Source organism: Miniopterus natalensis, chromosome 8 (genome assembly GCF_054644295.1).
Source record: "Miniopterus natalensis isolate mMinNat1 chromosome 8, mMinNat1.hap1, whole genome shotgun sequence".
Classification (NCBI taxonomy): Eukaryota; Metazoa; Chordata; class Mammalia; order Chiroptera; family Miniopteridae; genus Miniopterus; species Miniopterus natalensis.
The window spans coordinates 14,698,106-14,721,034 of NC_142088.1; the positions used below are offsets into that span (position 1 = coordinate 14,698,106).

General features: G+C 35.5%; 1 protein-coding gene across 1 annotated transcript in view; it reads right to left on the reverse strand.

Annotated features, from left to right (window-relative positions):
• The window catches only part of VWC2L (von Willebrand factor C domain containing 2 like), a 133,363-nt gene that overhangs the window by 93,218 nt on the left and 17,216 nt on the right, over positions 1-22,929 (reverse strand). Inside the window, exon 2 of the mRNA XM_016196894.2 lies at positions 18,270-18,399. Coding sequence (XP_016052380.1) covers positions 18,270-18,399 — 130 coding nt within the window. The remainder of the gene's footprint in view (positions 1-18,269; positions 18,400-22,929) is intronic.

Below are 22,929 nucleotides of genomic sequence, written 5' to 3' on the forward strand. Positions count from 1 at the left end.
TTGTTTGTTTTTCAACGTTGACCCAGGACATGGAGTTTTCCAAACATTTTAACATGCTAGACATCCTAGTCTTCTTGGGTAAATGTTGCCATTAACATTCTAACTACACATGTTTACTTGTAGGTTCACAAGGGCTTGCAAAATCAAAAATAAACTTAAGAATCATTTGATTGGCACTCAACATCAAGCGGCATATAAAAACAAATTAAATTATATAAAATACTTGTCATAAAAATATACGAGCATTTCTGTTAAATAAAAACAAACCAACAAACACCTTTGGGATAACACAGAGTATGTATTTATTTAAAGACATTAGTCCCCTGAGGGTGAGCAGAGCTGGTTTCTAGTCATAGCTCTTTCTGTTGTAGTCTTCTGAATAATTCACCTTCACCTTCCAACCTTAGGATTTCTTCAAGTACAAAATAAGAGACTTATATCAAATCACTTCCAAGGTCTCCTTCAGTTTAAATTCTATTCTCCTATGATTTCCAATTTTATCTAGAAAGTAATTTGGGGGGGAAATTCATTTATAGAGTCTGAGGTATAGCCCTCTTCTTTGAACTATATCTATTCTGTAATGAGTCCATGCCTGTATCCATATTATCATGATGATGTTTTGCATATATTAATAGTTCATTTGGAGACTCACATGTAACATCATTTTCCCTTTGCCTTTTTTTAAAGTCAAACCCTGTTTAAAGGTTGGCTGTAATTTCCTAGATGCTTGAAGAATGCTGAGACATAGGGAAAATCAGTTCCATTTCTATTCTTTACAACCATGCTATAAAGAAAAATAATCATATCATGAGTATTCATTTGTGCAGCCAATATTCTTTCTTAGGCTTTTCTTCAACGGGAATGAAATAAAGTTTACATTTTGCTTAAGTGTAGGAAATTTTAAATAGCTGAAATGAGTGCAGAGCAGTTCTGGAAAATTTATGATTTTGTCCTAATGCCTTTCAAGGTGATGTTTTACTTCTAGCTATCCCTAAGGGAACATAGAGACCTCCAATGCTATACAGATTTTCTTTTCATCTTCTCAAGTACAATACACCCACGATCCTTGAAAGAGCTCTTACTGAGGAAGTATAAATCTGAAGCAGACCTGCTTCTCATGTCAGGATTGAGTTGACTGCATGGACTACATTGGAGCTAACTAGTTGTTTCTGACTGTTTGACAGAGTTATTAGCACAATATGTATGGAATGTTCTCTTAGATTTATTATACTTTGTGTATCTTTCATCATTGGTTGAATTCAGTAGTAAAATGCAATTATTTGATGCTCTCTAACAGTCATAATAACAGAAGTTTAAAAAATGATTATTTTTGTTCTGAAAATATTTATTAAAGTTTTATTTATTTAAAATATTTAAACCAAGATCTGAGTGCCTTTCGATCAAAAGAATATAAAATTTTGGTAATATTTTTTAAATAAAAAATATTGATTACCTTTAATGAAGATTCAATGGATAATGCTAATTTTTAAAAAGTTTGTATCTTCTGCCCTGGCTGGCGTGGCTTAGTTGGTTGGAGCATTCTCCCATACACCGAAAGGTGGCAGGTCTGATTCCTGGTTAGGGCATATAACTGGGTTGTGGATTCTACCCCTGGCTGGGGTGTATGTGGGAGGCAACCAAGTGATGTTTCTCTCTCTCAAATCAATAAAAAATATAAAATAAAATAAAGGTCATATCTTCAACATTTGAGAAGGGGTTTGTAAGTCACCCAAAAGTCCAAAAGTTTTGTCCTTAAGTCAGCAGTCATGTGCTATGTTTGGCATTTTGTCAAATGAACCAATTTCCTCCTGAGTCTTGCCTCCCCTTCTACTGCAAATTCTTGTTCTCAGTATTTGTCATTAAACCGAGTGATAAAATTAACCACTTTAAAGTCTTTATATTTTATTACTTTTGTCCTTGCAATATAAATTTCTTTCCCTGCTGATCTACAGAAAATCTCTTTTAAAATTCTAGTAGTCAGCTAAATCTTTTAAGGTGGCAAATTAGAAATGTTTTAATGTACCGAGCTAAAAAGCATAATTAGAAAATCCATTATTAAATGTCTTATTTCTATTTTATGGTAAATAATAACCATATCACTATGGAAAGGACAAAGTCTTTGGAATCAGAAAAAAAGCAATACCCAACTTTATGCTGCCCATAGGTAAAAAACTTCAAATATACAAACACAAATAGATAAAAGTCGGGTGGTGGAACAAGATAGAGCATGCTAACACTAAAGGAAGCTAGATTAGCTATATTGATTACTGAGCAAAGAATACAAAGGCATAAAGAATATCATTTAATAATCATAGAGCAGTCAATTTATGAAGAAGTCACAATAAATCCTAAATATCGACACACATAAGTTTCAATGTGTATGAAACAAAGGTGATAGAAGTGCTAGAAGAAGTGAACAAATCCATGTATAGTTTGAGGTTTCAATATCCCTCTCTCAATGATTGTAGGCAGATTATCAGTAAGAATATGAAAGATTTGAACAACCCTATCAATCAACTTGGCTTAATTAACAATTATAGGATGCCATACTCAGAAACAGCAATATTGATACACATCATATAGTTACATATAGAATATTTACCAAGATATAAGATATTCTTGGCCATAAAACAAGTCTCAGTAAATATAAAATAATTTGAGTAATAAAAGTACGTTCTTCCATTCCTGTGGAATTAAATCAGAAATTAACAATAAGTAGATAGATACCTGGGAAATATATGATATTTTCAAATTGAAATTAACACATTCTAAATAACTCATGGTTCAAGGAAAAAGTCAAAAAGGTAATTGGAAATTATTTTATGTTTAATGAATATGTAAACACAATATATCAAAATTGGAAGGTGATGCTTCAGTTGAACTTAGGGTATTTATAGAAACACCTGTATTAAAAAAGGAGGTAGGTCTCAAATTGAGTCTGCTAAATCTTACCTCTAGAAACTAAAAAAAGATCAAGTTAAACCTAAAGTAGGCAGAAGAAAGAAAACAATAAGGATTGGAGGGATATCAATAAAACAGAAAACAGTAATTGCTAAAGAAAATCAATAATTCCAGAAGTTGTTTGAGTAAATAAATTGATAAATCTTTAGCCAGACTAATGAGGAGAAATATGGAAGTAAAATTGACCAGCATCAGGAAAGAGAAAGATGAAATAGCTACAGAATTTGAAGATATTAAATGGATACTAAGGAAATATTAACAATGCTAACTCGGAGTGCAATAACACATATACCACAGTTATTAAATAAATTTGTTTTAAAAAAAGTTTCCATAGAGAAACCTGCAGCTCAGATAACTTCATAGGTTATTGGTGAATCCTGCCAAACACATAAGGTAAAATTAATACTAATTCTATACATTATTCCAGAAAACTAGAAAAAAAATAAAGAATATTTTTTTTAACTCATTCTAATTGGTTAGCAATATCTTGATACCCAAACCCAACAAAGATATTGCAAAGAAAGAAAGCTAGTGACCAATATGCCTCGCAAACTTAGATTGGAAGACTCAATATTGTTAAAAAAATTAAACACAATTTTAGCAAATGAAATTCAGCAGTATATAAAAAAGGACAGCACTTCATGTCCAAATGTAGTTTACTTTAGGAATGGCTTAATATTTGAAAATCAATCAATATGAATCATATATTTTAAAACTATGAAAGAAAAATCACATGATACCAAAAAGCCTTTAACAAAAACCAGTATCCATTACTGATAAAATCTCCTTGCAAAGTAATAATAGAAGGGAACTTTCTCAGCCTGATATGGGCATCTATGAAAAACTTACAGGTAAAATTCTATTTAATTGGGAAAGACTAAATTATTTTCCTTCTATATCTGAACAACACAAGGATCTGTGGTTTTAGCACTTGTATTCAACATTGTATGAAATGTTCTAGCAAATGCAATAAGATAAGAAAAACTAAAAAGCATCCAAATTGGTAAGAAAGAAATGGACTGCCTTTATTTAGAGGTAACATGATCATCTCTTTAGAAAGTCAAACGGAATCTACCAAAAAGCAACTATATCTAATAACTGAGTTTTGCAATGTCCCAGGATCCAAGATCAGTATAAAAATGCCAATTTTATTTCTATACGCTGGCAGCAAATAGAGTTTTTAAAATGTATGCTAATTAAGTAGCATTTAAAAGAAAATACTCTGGAATAAAACTGACCATAGATGTGAAAGTTTTGAGTTTTGTACACTGAAAACTACGAGACAGTGCTGAGAGAAATTAATGAAGGGGCACTGTCTAGTATACTTCAGATGATATTGCATAGGTGGCTGATTATTTCACTCAGCTCAGGGACCGGACCATTGCCTTTGCTGGGAGTTAAAACAGAATCCAATTAAGGTGTGTTTTTTAGTCATCAGCCTGCAGGAATTCTGGCTTGAAAGGCCCCCATGCTCTCCTCTGTCCTGCAGCTTTTCTATGTCGCTTTTCTGTGTCATCTATCTCCATTCTTTTTAAAAAATTTATTTTTATTTAGGTATAACTGGTATATAATCTTACATTGATTAGTTTCCTGTGTGCAATATAGCGATTCAACATTTTAATATCTTACAGTGTGATCACCCCACTAATTCTAGCAATCACCTGTCACCCTGTAAACATCGCAATACTGTTGACAATCCTCCCTCCCCTTTTACCCATCCTCTCCACCCCCTCACTTCTGGTAACCATCCCTTTGGTCTCTGTTGTTTTTTTCAGTCTGTTTTTGTTTTGTTTGTTCATTTTTAGGTTCCACATGTAAGTGAAACCATATGGTATTTGTCTTTCTCTGCTTGACTCATTTCACTAAAGAAATCATCAAATCAGTCCCTGGTGCTGTATGTGTTCCCCCTATTAGAAGTCACAACACAGAAAAAGATGTGGATACAACACTGCCGACTATTTTGTTATTTAACGACACCGGAAATTAACTGAGCTTAGCCTTCCAGGAGGCAGGTGTGTTGCTTTATGGACATTTCTGCGGAACACATAAAAGTGAGGGTGAGAGGGAGGGAGGACTCAGGGGTGGCTATGTACGTTGACAAACAGCACCATTTAAGGCCGATGAGTCATCACCTTGTACAAATGAAGCTCATGGAAGCAACATAAGTGAGCATGCAGGAGCTTCCCATTTCCCTTTTCTCAACTGAGGGGTATCCAACCATAAATATGTTTCAAAAGAGGTTTAACATTTCTGACAGATTGATCTAAAGCAGTTCAGAGCTGCATTAAATATCCAAGGTGTTACTGCCAAGCACTTCATTCCTCAGCCACAGCCATCCCTGGAGAGTTCCCCAATCACTGTGTGCCAGAGAAGACATCGGTTAGCAAGGTCCCTTTGTCCCTGTTTTATGCCATATTTTTTACTTCATTTACAGCTGCACAATTTGGTTTCTAGAATTTAATATTATCCCTTGCAATCAATTGTTCTCCTTCTTCCCATGATAAAGTCACATTTTCTGAATTTGTCTCATGTCTTCATATTAAGTTCAGTTGATTTCACCAAACCCTGACAAATCACATATTCAATGTTTATGGCTTCCTTAAATCTTAAAAGTGCAATCCCTGTTTTTAGATAAAACCTATCATTAAGGATAACACTGGCTAAAGCATGACATTAATCTTGCACCACAGTGACCTGTACGTTACATTAAGTAGTTAAGTCAGTTTTTAAGAAACAGAAGCTTTCTGGGTCCATGACAAGATCATGAAGCAATAAAAGATCAAGCTGGACTTGGTTACCCCTGGCAATCAGCCTGTCTTTTCTAAATCACCCCAATACACTTTCCATCAGCATATGCACCACTAATCTTATTGGTAAACTAAAATTAGGAAATAAATCTAATTAGCACTCCTCTTCCCATGGCACAATGTCTCTCCGTTTGATAGCTCCTTTCTATCAAATATAAGACTGGTACTTTTCAAGAGAGAATTTACAGTAAGTCAAAGAATCAAATTCCTGATTTAATTTTAGCTCTTCCAAAATAACAGTATGGGTGTTTGTTCATTTATCCATTCAAATCATATATTTACACCTACAATGTATTGTAGATTGTGGGGATACAATAGTGAACAAAACAGACAGAAGTCCTTTCCCACATAGAGTTTATACTTGTGGACAGAGGGGAGATAAGCAACTAAATGTGTAAAAATCTATATTATTCAGGTAGCAGTAGGTGTGATGGAGAATGAAAAAGCAGGGAACGGGAATGGAAAGTGGTAGTTTTGGGGGTTACCTCATAGTTCGCAGAACCATGTGTGGATCAGAGCCCAGTGGCTGAGGTCTTAGGCTTCTGGTGCGGTCTGAGATAAGTAGGAAAAAATTAGTCCTAAGTGTCTCAAGTCCAACAGTGAGGGTGAGGCCATGAATGTTGGCTGAGGAGGTGCTAAGATCTCTTTAGGAACACCCTGAGTTCTGAGTCCTTTCTTTACCAATGGCATGGGAAGTAGAGGACCAAGAGGTTCCATCTTATCTGTAAGAAAAGGAGTCTGGGAATTTGTGCCTCGGGATGAGTCTCTTAGGGATTCTTGCTCTGGACCTCTGAAACTTCTGAGGAAGATGAACTAATACCTTGCTTGAGGCCCTCCAAGCTCATCTTGCTCAAATTATTTTGTAGACACTTAAATTCAAAAAAGGTCAAGGCACATTATTTACAGTACAACTCTGCTTGGCTTTTGTCTGACTGTACAAGGTTTACATTAATTGGTGGGGGTGAAAGGTGGTGGATGGTGGGGTACGGTTTGCTCTGGACCTCTATCTCTGGAAAGCCTGTGCTGCTCCATGGTGATGCTGACGTGAGGTGCATTGAGGACAACTTCCTCATGTGTCTACATCAGCAAGGAGGTTTAGATGCAGCGAAACTCTGATACTTGATCAGATACTTCATCGTCAGCAGTGACCCCTTAGTCTCTGGGTCCTCTGAGAGTTATGTGGATGTCCTCTGAGAGCACCTGAAGAAGAGCTTGGGGGTTATTATAGATGGATGGCTCCACACTTCTGAGACCAAGCAGTCGGTCTCTCCTAGGGCCAATGACTTAAGTCTACCTTAGAAAGATGAGATGATTTCTCGGAGGTCACGAATCTTGGGGTGACTGAATGCCTTGGCTTCCCAGTCAGACCTCACCCCACTTAATTACTACTAGAATCCAATCCAGCTCCCAAGAAACCTGTTCATGATACCAGTTGCCCTGTTACTGCCATCTTTGGTTCACAGAGGTGTTTTATTAGAGATAGCTATACAGTCCTAAAAGTCAGCAACATTATACAAAAACATAATTGAAGATAGGCTCAAGAGTAAGAGAGTAGGTGAGGTTAAGATTAGAAACACATGGTCACTTCTAGGAGATACAGTCAACACTTTGCCGAGCTACTAGTTTTGAGCCAGATTATCTTGAGGTTATATGAATATTTAGGAAAAAGATAGTATTACTCTTCCCCTGGTCTCTCAGGTGCCCTGTGGGCTGAGACACTGAACATTAAAATACTACATGGCACTTGAAGGAGTGAGAGCAAGGAGTGGGAGTAAGTGGGTGCTTTGAGGGAGGACTGGACTCGACATTCCAAAGATTTCTGTAGAGAAAATATAGTCCCTAAGCTTTTCCTATATGTGAGGGGGAACGGCGAAAAAGTGCACATTTTTGCATGTGTTGGCCTTCCTTTATTTTCTGAAGGACTGGGTAGTCCTGATAAATTAAAACGAGACTCGATTAGCAGGAAATGAATATGGCATTAATTTTCATTGTGTCAACATTGTACAACAATGTTTTGGAAACCTAATTTGCTGATGAATTAAGAAGGAATCCTGTTGGTTTAAGACAACATAAATATCAATATTTCCTTTCATATTTTGGAGGAATATCTATGAAAGCAATAGGAAATTATTGTTTGTGGCTCATTAAAATAGCTATTTATAATTACTCTGCTTTGACATCTACTCTATATGAATATGATAATTCTGACCTTCAGTTGTGGAGTCAGTGAAATGCAGACTTTGAAACTGCCTTTCATAGGATGTGCTTTCATCACAAACTGTTTTCAGGGGCAAACGTATATGTTGCCAGAAAATTTTTCATCTTCAGTGTGTTTGTTTTCAATGTCTTTGTTTCACATGTTACTAATTATCTACCTCAGAGGAAGTGAGAAAATATCACCTTAAGGTGAGATACTTGCATCCAATATTCAAATTTAAAAGGCTGATTCTGCAAAATAACTTCATGAAAATATAAATGGAGATACTTAGGTGAATATTTTAGCAATTGTCCTCATAGGTGCATAAAATGGGCAATGAGGTTTGTCCAAATGCTTTATAAGAAATTTGAAGTTAAGGTGTTGAAAGTCAAATGGTAGGATTATTAGTTGGTTAATTAATTTAGAGAGTACAAATTACAACCAGGAATTATAATACAATTTCTAATAAGTGACACGTCATTGATTATTTAATGGAATTATAAAAATAGTGAGAAAATTTACATAATCTTTTAAAGGTATTTTCTATTTTCTCTTTTAAATCATAATTTTAAATCACATGGATAATGCGTGTCTGTTGTAGGAAATGTAGACAATATGGGTTAGTAAAGAGTAGAAAGTAAAAATCATCCATTAGTCTACTGTTCAGAGTTAAGTACCATTAACATTTTGAAGTATTTTCTTCCTGTTTTTTTCTATGCATATGATATATATTCTTTTTATATTTATTTATTAATTAAATGTTTTTATTGATTTCAGAGAGAGGGAGAGAAACATCAATGATGAGTCATTGATCGGCTGCCTCCTGCACGCCCCCTACTGGAAATGGAGCCTGCAGCCCTGGCATGTGCCCAGACTGGGAATTGAACCATGACCTGCTGGTTCATAGTTCAATGCTCAACCACTGAGCTATGCCGGCCTGGATGATATATATATTTCTTTTTAAACAAAAAAATGCCTTCTGGCCTACTAGCTTATTTTAATAATATACTCTGAATAGGCATTTTTTTGTGGAGGATGTTTTTAACTTTTTTCTATAATACTATTTGTAGTATTCTCTTAGTGGTCAGTCTATGTAGATATTATATAGTTTTTCTAAAATAGCACCTTATTGTTGACTGTTCAGGTATTAGGTTTTCTAAATTTTTGTTATTATACACAACTTTGTAATAAATATCTCTATAATACACATCTTTATATACTTACTGATTATTTCTTTTTGATCTATTTCTAGTAGTGACATTGCTGGATCAAAGGTCTGCACACTTTTTTTGCCCTTCAGAGAGGATACATCAGTTTATATTCTCACCCACCGTACATGAGATTGCCTGCTGTGTTTTACCTTTCCGAATTAGACACTGTCTTCTTTTACTTTATGAAGAAATTTATGGATAAAATAATGTTACCTAATCTGAATTTTAGTTTTTCTTTTTAATTCTTTATTTATTTTATGTTTAGGAAGACCATTCCCATCCTGAGAATAAGTTAATGTTCACATTATTTAAAAACATTTTTTTATAATTTTATTTTTAAGATTTAGATTTTTAATCCAACTGAAATTTATTTTTGTATAACGGGTTAGACAAATGTAATTTCACTTTACAAAATGATTAACATTTTTTAATTTTATTGGATTTATTGGGGTGACATTGGTTAATAAATTTATATAGGTTTCAGGTGTACAATTTTACAATCCATTGTCTGTATATTGTATTGTGTGTTCACCACCCCAAGTCAAGTCTCCCTCCATCACCGTCTTTACTCTCATCTACCTCCCCCACCCCCCTTCCTCTCTGACAGTCAACTGCTGTCTGTGTTTATGAGTTTGGTTTTTTTAATCCCTTCGCCTTTTCACCCAACCCTTCAATCCCCCCACCCCTCTTACAGCTGTTAGTCTATTCTCTATATATGAGTCTGTTTCTATTTTGTTTGTTAGTTTATTTTGGTCTTTAGATTCCACATATAAGTGAAATCATATGGAACTTGTTTTCCTCTGACTGGCTTATTTCACTGAGCATAATGCTCTCCAGGTCCATCCATGCTATCGCAAAGGGTAAGATTTTCTCTTTTTTTACATCCAAGTAGTACTCCGTGGTGTAAATGTACCTCAGCTTTTTTATCCACTCATCTCCTGATGGGCACTTGGATTGCTTTCAAATCTTGGCTATTGTAAATAACGCTGCAATTAACATAGGGGAGCATATATTCTTTTGAATTAGTGTCTTAGGGTTTCTTCATCTATATTCCCAGAGCTGGAATCACTGGTAAACCTTTATAATGTATTTTTAGAACAATATTTCCTGTCATCAGATACTTGGATGTCACTTTAATTGTGTACAAAACTGTAATACAAATATTGATATTTTCTAATTTTCTATTCTATAAATGGAATTATTTTTGTTCTACTATCACATTAAATTATTTTACCTTTATATATTATTTTAACATATCTGGTAGATTGAATTTTCCAGTCTTTTCAAGTGCATTTCTTTTAATGTACTTAAATTTTCCAATTTTTGTCAACTTACAAAAAAAATTACATCACTTTAAAAAATGTGATAGGATTTCCATTTATCACGAGGAAGATAACAACCTATCAAATTTGAGTTTTCACATTTAGAAATCTTATATGTCCTCTTTGTTATTATTTTAAAATAGATTTTTGTAAGGGTTTGTAATTTTTAAATGGTATATATATGTCCACCAAACATTAATATTTATTTTATTTATTTTTCTTTCAAAAGTAGCCAGTTACCTGTTGATGATAAGTAGATTTCTATAATACAGTGTTGAACAAAGTTCATAAATATATTATGAGATGAAAAAGTAAAACGAAGGTAAATGGAAGCCAAAATATTATGTGCAATAAACTATTTGATGAAGTATTTAAAGAAATTAGTTCTTTTTGACTATCAATCTACAGCTCATTTAAACATTTAAATCTATAGTAATTCCTAAAAATTTTCTGATCATTTTTCATTAATCAGAAAACTGGAAGTACAACATAGAAAATGAGTAGCATGGGTCATCTGTCATTTCACACATCTGTAAATAGAAGTGTTATTTCTGAGATAAAAGATACATGCACTTCTATTTTGACATATATTGTCACATTTCCTTCCGTGGGGGAATGCACCAGCAACATGAAAGATTGCTTGCCTGTTTTATTAAATTTTGCCAATCTGTAAGTAAAAACAATTGTATCAAATTTTTATTTTTATTTTTTTAGAAGTGGTTTGAGTATTTTTTTAAACATATTTTAGGAATTTTTTTGTTTCATTTTTTGTGTAATGACTTTTGAAGTTCTTTGTGCATTTTAAAAATAGAGTTTCCTTATCAATTTCTAAGAGCTCTTTATAGATGAGAGAGATTAATCCTTTGGGATATAGATTAATTTTTTTCACCCAGTTTTTAATTTGTTTACAGTGGTATTCTGTTTTGTTTTGCTATGTGGAGATTTTTGTCTGTTTGTTTTTAAAATCTAGCCACTTCAAGATTATAAAACTAATGACCCAGGTTTTCTTCTTGGTCTGTTTTGGAAAATAGTTTATATTTAAGTCTGGGTTGAATTGATTTTATTATAAATTATGAGATAAGGTAGGAATTTTAAATTATTTTTCAGACAACTATCCCATGTGTCTGTTACAAATTATCCTTCTGTTCTTGATTTAAAATACTACTTTATCTGTTATATGCCACATTTTCCCATTGTTAGGTCTGTGTGTGAACTATTATATTCTATTGATATCTCTGTACCATGTATCAGCGCTACAATTTTATTTTAATTACATATACATATGCATGTACATATACAAAAAGATCTGTACATTCATTTTGTGTCCTATCTTACCAAATTCTCTTTATAGTAGTTTTAATGTATTTTCTTGTTTTTTTCAAGTATACAATCATATCATTTGCCAATATAACAGGTTTTTCTTCAATTTTTTTCCTCTGATTCTTTTTTATCCTAATTACATTAGCTAGTTCATATCTACTATGTGTCTGAAATTTTAAATAGTGGGCATCATTGTCTTATTCCTGATTTTATCGAGAACGCATTCAGTGTTTACCTTAAACCTTGTTCTATCTTTTGGGCCTAAGGTAGATATAATTTGCCATGTAAAAATTATCTACTTACTCTTATCTGATGAAGAGTTTTTGTCAATAGTTTTTGCTGATTTATGTCTAATGTCTTTATGTATCTATAGCAATAATATTATGATATTTCTCTTCGATTTACTAGTAGAATAAAATCTATCAAGACAGTTCCTAATTTTGAACTATTTTTATAAAGTCCACTTGGTCAGGATAAATAATTATTTCAACCCACTGTTAGACTCTGTTTGTTAACACAAATATACACTCCCTTTATCACAATCTCTGAGACTCAATATTTTTTCACAACTTTGATACCAAATCTCAGTTGGGATGGAAACCTTACCCAAGATGACAGGAGACTCCGTATTTATTCAGTCCTTATAGTATGATTGTCATACATTTTGCTGTAGAACTGTCCATGTGATTGACTGAAGAATGCTGTACTGAAACATTGGTGGCATATTATACAATATATGAACTTCATTTCCTCTGTAAAATCCACACCCCAAGGGCTTTAGATCAGGGATTTAGTACTTTAATAATTTTTTAATACTAATAAAACATAAGGTTACCCTCTATTCTCTTTTCCTTAGTGTGTAATCTTTGGTTGGTATCAATATTATACTCCAGAAAAAAAAAAGAAAAAAAAAGACATGGAAAATTTTGTTCTGTTTCCTCTGGAAGAGTTTAAATGTCATTATATTTATCTTTTCTTTAAAGGATTGATGTAACCATTTAAATTATAAAATAAAATAGTTTATTGAAAATTCATTCAATATAAAGCCCCATGAAATAAAAAGCCAAAGTTCTCTGCTTCTACCTTCTCACTTCTGATCTTTAATTAATCTTCTGATCACTGTAAAAATTTGGCATGTATTCTTCCAGAGCTTTCTCAATGCCACACATAAAAATAACAAAAAGGGGCTTAAAAAATAAAAATCAGCCCTGCCCGGTGTGGGTTGGCTGGTTGGAGCATCATCACGTACACACAGAGGTGGCTGGTTTGATCCCGGTCGGGGCACATACCCAGGTTGCGGGTCCAATTCCCTGTGGGGGCGCTTGTAGGGACAACCGATCAATGTTTCTCTCACATCATGTTTCTCTCTCTCCCTTCCTCTCTCTAAAATCAATTTAAAAATTAAAAAATTAAAAAAATATATAAATTAATCTAATTTATTAGTGAGATGTTTCATGCATTTGAAACATTTGTATTTTGTTTGTGAGCTCTGTTTGTATACATTTCTGTAGTTTTTATTAACATCAATTTGTAAGGATTTAAAGTTTTAAAGAGATTATCTCGTCTCCCCTCCCTTTACCTTCTCATTTCTACTCCTTGCAAGTATTGTTAATGTTCTATTGTGTATCCATTTAGCTCTTTTCCTATGTACATACAAATTTAATATTTCTTTGAAGTTATATATTAGTTTACAATAAAATATTTTAAAATATGTATTCCTTAAAATGTATGTATTATAGACAGGCTACGTTATTATATTATGCATAAAATAATGCGTAGTCCACTATATACTGCTTGCTTATTTTACACAGCAGTAAAAAATGTCAGTAAGGCCTTTTTAAAGGTTGAAATGTATTTCACTACCCATTGAAAGGCTATTACATTCTCTCTCACCTTTCACTCCTAAAATGCAGCGAAAACTGAGCATGTGAATGTGGGACAAAGTACAAGACATGGAACTGCTGCCTTCCCCCAAGTTACATGAAAATGGTGATGGAAAGAACCGTCTTAAAAGTTGTTCTAACATTCTCAGGCCTTAATACTTTTGCCAACTTGAGGTATCACCATCTCACATATTATCATTACAATAGTGGTATCTCTTTAATTTTTATCTTCTTGGTCCCTTGTGAGTTTAAGCAAATTGTCATATATTTACTAGACATTTGGTTTTCTTCTGTGAATTTCCTTTGTATGCCATTTGCTCATTTCCTTCCTCCCTGTGGAACTGCTTTTCTCTTATTTCAAGGGGTTCCTCGTGTATTAGGGATACTAGCAATTACCTGTGTCGAGCCTTTTCTCCCAAGTACCTCTAGGGGCTTTGGGTGCTTCTGAAGTCCCCTCTCCCCTATCGGTGCTCTGCCCATCCCGCTATTGTCTTCTTTCCATTTGCCCTTCTGGCTGGTCTGTTTCCTGCCTTATTTGTTTCACTCCTAAACTAGAAGAGCATAAGGGATATGGAATTAAATATTTGAACAGGGCTTATGACAACTTTAGTTTAGTTAGAAAGGATATGAAAATGCCTCACTTAGTGTGTATGGAGGATTTTGTGGGTGTTTCCTGTCTATCCCAATTTTTCATAAAGTGACTTTTCCTTCAGAACCATGAATAATGACTGAATATATATTCCAGCGAAAATGTAGAACTCACTGACATACTGGCTGATGAAATGTAAAAACATGCAGCTTGTAGTTTGGGTGCTCTCATGATCATATATTTCAGTAGTCAAAGGCATGATCAGTTACCAAATATCTGAAATGTTTATAGGATACTCCAGTGTAGAACATTTTCTTCAAGCAGATGCTATGCTAACCTATTTTTCTTTTTATGCTATAAAAACAAACAAAAAACACATGAAGAGTATTCATTAATTCACATGGAAAGGATTGGGGTGGAAAGATAGGTCAAAGTAATACCATCTTGGGGAAAGAAAACCAGTCTGGAAATGTCTTATGTTTCAGGAGGCGTTTGGATTACTAGCTCTTGCAGATGTACAAAGGAGGGAGATGCAAGTGCTTGATAATACTCTTAAAAACAATACATTCTCATGTTCCTATGTTAATCCCCCGAATACTCCCCAGATAAATAATTCCTCTCCTCTTGTCCCTCTTGGTTTGTGTGTGCCCAGCCATTCAAATCTTTCCTTAATGTTTCTGTTTTATTCAGAGTAAATGGAGAATCTTTATTTGGTGCTAAAGTAACTTTAATGGACTATGTTTTATGGCTTGGCTATGTTCATTGATAACCATTGAAAACTTTGCTTGAGGTAATTATTGAAACAAGGAAATTAAAGTTTTTCCTTTCTTTTTTTTTTTTTTAAACACCCTATGAGAAAAACTTTACAAGTATATGTATTTAAATTTATTCATAAGAATTACATTATGTAGAGTAAAGATGAGCTATCATTGTTTATCTAGGGAACATATTACCTTGTACTTTATAATATTGTAAAAATCCTTGTATCTAAAGATAATTGTTACATTTTCATTGGTGACTACTTTTTCCTGAAAAACTACACATCATTAAACTTCTTTGCTTTGTTTGTTCTTAAATAATCTGAGAAGAAAGACTTTGATATTGGCTGAATACTGTGTTTTAATATTACGTGTGGTAGGTTCTATTGCTCTAAACTTTCATTTTGTATCTTTAATGCCTCTTGCTCTTTGCAAATTGTAATTCAGGAAGGCAGAAAAATCTAGTATGCAAAAGGAAAGTATTTGCCAGCCAAGATAATCAGCATTTATGCAAACTGAAATTTTTTAATATTTATGAAGATTTAAAAATGTATAAAATGTTACAGGACTGTTTACTAATTAAGATCTAGTACATCTAGCTTGATTCTACAGGGTAGATTTTTAATCTTGTTTTTTTTTTTTTTAATATAAGAAAATAGTAGCATACTTTTAAAACAGTTTACATTATAATGGCCAAATTTATCTTGTCATATAGAATAAGACAGGGTTATCGTGTGTTGGAAATTTAGGAAAGTGTCCTAGTTATATTTTGTATAGTACACATCTATTTCCCTTCACTTTTTCTTTACATGGGCGATCTGTTGCTGTTTTCTGGGCTAGACTTCCAATGAGGGCTGAGGGCAAGCAAGACTTGGGCTCAGTCTGTTGTCTCACTAAAACGCTGGCAACCCTGGTGACCATAAGGATTCTCTAGTGGGCCTTAATATGCTCTTCTTGGTAATGATTATACCATACTTTGGGGCACAAGTGACTAATTACTAGAATTTAATAATAAAAAAAAGATATCATAATGTTATAGTACAATAAGACTGTTTCTACTAACTCTAATTAAGGTCCATTTCCCTAATTTAAAAAGGAAAAACGTTTGCTTGGAAATGGCAAAAGAGAACAGAAGTGGTCATTTTGTTGTGCTTCATGAACAACAATTTGGAAAACTTTACTAATACACCTTGTTCTATCAACAGGATTACTAATGAATTAATTAATTGAACAAAGAGGGTTTCATTTGAAAACAAATTCCTACTCTGGCACATGTTAGAGCAAAATAGGATAATCTTGGTGACATCAGTTATTAAGTGACTAGCTTGTAGTGGCTGCATTAACGTCTGACATTGAGATTCACTCTGGGCATATCATAGGCTTTGGTGTGGGGTGGCTGGGCTGATGTGGCAGATTCACACATAAAACCTCTATTTTGAATACATGATCTCGTATGCTTTAATTCTGTGAATATCCTGAGGATGTCCAGACAAGAGATTTTAACTGTGAGCATAATTTCGCATACCCTACATGTAAAAACAAAGCCGACCAAGGCCACTTAAGGAGGAGAGGATCCTTAAGGACCTATTTAGACAGTTGCTTCTAGAAAAAAACACACCAGTGTTCAGTCAAAGACGTGTCAATCCTAATTTTAAAGATTGATTAGGTAGCTGATTTTTTCTTCCTTCTGTCCTTGGAGAAAATGAAAAATAACAGGTCCTCTTCCACTTTAGACTAACCATTCATATGCTTTATGACAGTTAGGTTTCCCTTGAGCTTTCTCTTTTCCAGGACAAATTATGCTAACTCCTTCAGCCTGTCCTCATAGGTCCTATTTTTCAACCATTAAATCATCTTATGGTTCTTCCTGTGCCTTTTCCAGTTTCTTCAAAATCCTTTTTAAATATATAAAGTCTTAAATTTTACATCTTTGCCTATATTATATAGATTAGAACTTCAGGATAATATTGATTTCCACATTCTAAGTCAGAGAGATGGCCACTGTGACAGGTCAGTTGGGCGATAGGGAAAAGAAAAAGAGAAGCCAGGTGAGCAGTTTAATAGTCAACTTATTAGATTTATATGATCAGGAAGAGTAAAAACTGTGTCTGGAAAAATGTCATAGGATTCTTCATAAGTCCTTTGGGAAGATACTAAAACATAAAATTATGATTAAAAATAATCAGAGCTGCTTTTGAATTTTCTTTAACTAAATAACCTGATACCCCTCTTTACCAATTATACTTCTTCAAAGTAAAAGACAAGTATGTGAGCTAACATTATGCCCAATTCAGGCCCCCCCCAAAAAAGACCAAAAAACGTGTAATGGAGGAAGATGAGCGCTGCTAGCTCAAGAGAGGGCACAGGGATTCGGCACTACAGTGACCTCAGCCTAATTAAGAGCTAGAATTACTTTTTCAAGCAGATGTTAATGCCAAGAGGGGGCATCCAGGGAGTGTTACCGAGCAGAGCTTTATGTTTTGATAGTACATGACCAGTAGGAAGAGCACAATACTGGCTCTGCTGACATGCTCTTCTGGGGTTATGGCCTTGCATCGTCTGCTCTGCAGCGTCACCTTGATTTGGGGTGATTAGCATACTGCTTTCATTTCTGCCTCTCCATTGATGAGGGCTACCCCGAAACCCGTGATCTTATAAACCAAAACCCCCTCTATAACAATTACTATGAGAGCAAGACTCCATTGTGATAAAGACCTAGAATAAAAGCCTTAAACTTTCTAGTCTTTTCTTACGTCAACTTAAGTGCATTAATAATTGAATCCTGTATTTCTTTAATTTTAAACCTAAAGTCTTATCTATGCCCCAAGCAAAATACCTGGCGTTTTTCCTCTCTCGTCTGGGTTATGCACTATGAAACGAGGCAAACTGCTTCATAGCACCCACGAGAGAGAAGAAATTCAGTCACTACGAGAAGATGGTACTTCTTCTTTCTGACCTCCTCCTTGTAAATCAACAATAAGTTACAGGCATCACAACAAAGTCAGCGCATAGGAGCTGCAGTTCCCCAGACTGAAAGCTTCACGATTCACCCATTGCTGGCTTATTTTCACCCTAGGGTGGGATAAAGCTATAAACTGGCCATGCCCACATTGAAAAACCAGAGGCGGATATCAGAGGGCTCTTGCGGCGAATGGTGTGCAGTGGTGAAACGCCTGTTTGGCACTAACCCCTCTTGGAAAGCTAAGGCAGCGTGGTCTTACCATTTTTGCAGACAGGACAACATTGTTCTGGTTCATAGACTGGGTTGACACACTCAGGAACTGCGCAGTCTGCTACAACACAGTGAACTTCATTGCTGGGCTCACAGCGACACCATTCACATGGAGAGGGCTAGGAACAAATCTAAAATTAGCCCCTTTTCTCCTATAACTTAAGGCTTGCACATTCATATGCTGTCAGAAGACAAAACATTCGTGTTTATATTGGCTTTACTGCATTAACTCCATTACCACGTGCGTGATCATTCTTTCCCAACGGACGGCGACCTGGCCGTCCAAGCCACCGCAGGTTGCCATGAGCAAGAGGGCACTCGTGTGCGACTCTCCCTGTCTATGTTCCTGCTTTCCAAAGACATTTTTGGACAACGAAAATGTCACCTCCCGGTTTGGTTTTCAGATGTGCTGATTGCTCTGCCTGCCTCTGGTCAAGAGGAATGACTGGAACATGTGAAATACGTTTTTGCCATTTGTCATTTTTTTCCCTAAGAAAATTACTGAGAAGCCAGAAAATGGTAAATGGACATTCTTACCCTCTTTAGGAACTCTTTTCTTTCCAGCTAACCTAGACTTTAAATGGCATTTTTTTTCCCCAATGTGAATTTTAGAGGAGATTGCATTTGGGATCCAAACATCCAGGTTCTGCCTCTTGAAAATTTAGTGAATACCTTGCATCTTGCTTACTTGCTTTTATGAATGAACTAAACTCCACCAACTTAAAAAGCCACTCTAGACTTAAAAAGCTTCTCTTTATGAGTCAAAGACTCTAAAAATAGAACCAAAGTGATTAGAGGAAAAAAGAAATTGAATGTAAATTGTAATTAAAAAAGGAAAAAAAAATCAGCAATTTTTGTCTTCAAAGTACTTACCGACCAAGAGGGAATTTGGGATTTTGTTTCCTTTTAGGAACTGCTTATACGTCAAACGATCTCAAGCAGTGGCCCCCTCTGTGATTTTTTTCATTAAACAGAGGTTTAGGATTCTGGATGACACCTTGATGGTGTTAGAAGTCATGCAGGTCTGTACTTCTCAAATCAAGCCATTTGTTTCCAGAAAATTCTGCCTCCAACCCTAGGCCACAGTGCCACAGGCCCTCCTTTCCAGGCTGTGTTAATTAAAGCCCTCTGCCTTTGTCTCGTTGGCTACTGTCCATAGTCAGTCAGCTCTTATTTCTTCTCGAACCTGACAATTTGGGCAGTATCACTGCTCCTGGACTCAGGTAGTCTGTGGGGGTGGAAATCTTTCAACTAATTATTTTGTGCTTTCTGCTTGAAGAATGGTAACCTAGCTTTCAATGAATTATTTTACTTTCAAATTTAGTAGGAACAGGGAAAGTAGCCACAGAATCTGTGGGAAAGTATTGCTGTTTCTTAGCATGGTTAATAAGTTTGTTGAAGGTATTGCTAGACACTTTACCATGTGGTGAGTTGTGTTAAGTATTTCAGGAGAACTTATTGGATTGTCCCAAGAGCTGGGATTTCCTGAAACTCCTCTACTGAATGATCTCAGTCCATGGAGGAAAAGCTTTGATATCACAGCACACTCTTTGATGGAGGAAATGTTTAATGAGGAAACAGTGTGAGAGATGGAAATTCTTGCTGCTATACTGCTCCATTATGATATCTTACATTCCCAAGCAAAACTGTCAGATGTCCCCTTTCCTCGACTGACTGCAAAGCAGTAGTTTTGCAGTTTTGCACGGCCTTCTGAAAGTACAGCAGGGACTTGGCCTGCATTTCCTGCTAATATGAGAGAAAAAGGAGCCGCTATGATCATTGCTTCCATACCCTGCCCTTCCACAGCTGTGATCGTTTCTTCTTGCTGAAGAAGGGGCTGATCTGTGCAACAGCAATGGACTGATTCTGGCATTAAAAATCCCAAAGACCCTCTAAATGTCCCCATGCAAAATGTTTACCTCAAAGTAACTGAGGTCTTTGAGAAAGATTTGTTGGACTCTTGGATTCCCAGCACAGACTGATGATGAACACCACTCCAATTCAAAGGACAGCCAGAATCCCTGTTCTGTGCACTCCCCTCTGAGTAGTTTATTTTTCAGTGATTTGTACACTTCTTCATGCTGACCAGAGCCTCGGTAATAACCATTAGTGACTAAATAATTGATTTATAGAGGATAGATAGTTCCTGCTAAGAAGGAGATTTCACTCACTAGGGTAGTAAGTGCATGAAGAGATGATTACGGAGCCACAGAGCTTTTTGACTTTCTGCAAATGTGAGTTAGTAGACAACTGTAGTAGGCTGGAGCGGGGTTGCCACGAGGCTCACGTCCTTGGAGCTCGGCATCTTCAAGCCTTGGAGCCTGGTAGCTACACGTGTGTGTACCTGGGAAAAACACTGGCAGATACTGGACCGGCAAAGCCTCTGGGGCATCTGCCTGAAGTCAGTGGAGGCTGGATGTGTGTGGACTAGAACCCTGAGAAACACTCTGAGTAAGAGCTAAGGCTGCAAGGCTTCCTGGTAGGAGTATGCCTGGTTTTTAATTCTTAAAATATTTTTTATGCCTGGTTTTTGAAGGGATTTTGAATAATCAGAAACATTAATTAGAAAAATTAAAATGCTACCCTAGCCATCGGCAGTTACTAAATTTTTTCCTGACATGGTTTTATTCATATGCCACATTCATAAGTCCCTTCCTGGGCCAGAACCTCTTGTGTGAAACATGCCATTTCCTCTTTTCTTTTCATTCAACTTTTTTTCAAATGATGTCTCTGTTTCAGTCCATTTCTTCTCGTTTTCAGCCTCCTTGAGCCCCTCTCCTCCCCCTCTTACAGTCCATCAAGTCTAACCCATTGGCCTCCCTCTACAGCCCCTGACTCTCGCCACCCTCCTTCATGAACTCAGCCGTTCAGACACCACTGTTTCCTTGCCCAGCTTAGCTACCTTCGCTGCTCTGATCTCCTCCGCTCTTCTGGAAACACGATGCTCAAACATCGAGAAGCTTTCTAAGAGTGAGCCGTGAGCTACTTCGACTTTGAGTTCAGACTTTAACAATCCTTCCACCAAACAGCGTAAAACTCTGAAAAGTCTGCTGCTTTGAATAAATCTTTACATCTCGAGCACTGAGCTGGTTACAGATTTCCCTTTATCAGACTCTTCAACATGAACACTATAGATTAAATCTGAAAATGTCCCTGTAAAACCAAAGATTAAACAATAAAGTTACCCTTAGCGGAACAGAGGACATGGAAATAAGTACTAGGGAGAAAATTACTCTCACTAGCTTTTTGCAAAGGAACGTGTGAGTTATGTCTAGTGCCTGGCTTCCACAGCGAGAGATTTGGTGAGATGATTAAATAACACCATCCTAAAATTTCATACCAGGAAAATCTTTTTCTAAGAAATGTCAAAGAATATTTTACTTCTATGAAAGGTTGGGAACATAAAGTAATATTCACTATATATCTGTATACATACACACATACACCTTTATATAAATCTTAATTGAAATTAGGTTTGGAGGTCAAATTAATCTGTTACTGAATGTATTCAATGACCTCAGTACGTCTGTTATGAATCCCTATACCTCCAGCTTAGTGTTTTGAATCTCCAATGCGGGACCCTGTTTTAGTAGAAGCCTTGCATTTTATCTGTAGTTCCTGCTATCACTGAATACATTTGCATGGCAAATCCAAACATTGTCCCAGCTGCCCCCAAATTTCAAAGGGCTCTTCTGAGATTAGATAAATAGGTAGATAGATAGCCCAAGATTTTTTCTTAAATATTGGTTTAGGTGACTAGAATAGGAATCTTCCTCCCTTGTATGAGAATGGAAACATGGCAATGTATATTGTTTTCAAAATGGTTAACTTGTAAAAACCCTTTAGCTGAGCCCTGGCCCAGTGGCTTAGTTAGTAGGAGCATCGGCCCCTACATCAAAGGCTACTGGTTCGATCCCTGGTTGGGGAACAATGTTTCTCTCTTGCATTTTATGTTCCCCTCTCTCTCTCTCACTCTCCCTTCTTCTCTCTCAAAAAATTAATAAAAACTTATTATTGAGTGAGGATTAAAAAATAATTTATAAAAATAAAAACCTTGAAGTTGAATTCCCAATGTCCCTGTCTGTGATTTTTGAAGATTCTTGGAGAATTGAAGGAGAGGTATCAGAATCCTGGAAAAAATAGAAGGTTCCATTATGTTTTAAGAGGGAAAACATAGAATGAGAACCAGTAACTTAATTACTGGAATAACTAACTCCTGAAAAATTATCAAATATGTTCTTTGTGAGAATTTGGAAGCTAACACAGGATTATTGGAACATGTTATTCTAGACTGGTTACACAGACTTCTCCTAGAGTTTATAGAAAATGCCCTTTTATTTTGTATTTTGTATCCATACGTGAGGAAAGCCTGGATGTTTGGTCCAAATACCTCGTGGCATCATTGTTTATGTGGTAACTGTTACTGGCATTGTTCATACAGTGCCCGGAGGGTATAGTAATAGTCTATAAGATTTGTTATACGAATTCAAGACTCAAAGTGACAAGGATCATAGTAGTATTCATTTTACTATTTTAATTTGGTGAAGTTCAAAATAATGAGATTCATACAAGTTGAAGAACTCTAAATTAGAAAATAATGTTTCAGTTGGTTGGCTTTGTTTGTCTGGTTTTGGTATCATGGTTAAAAG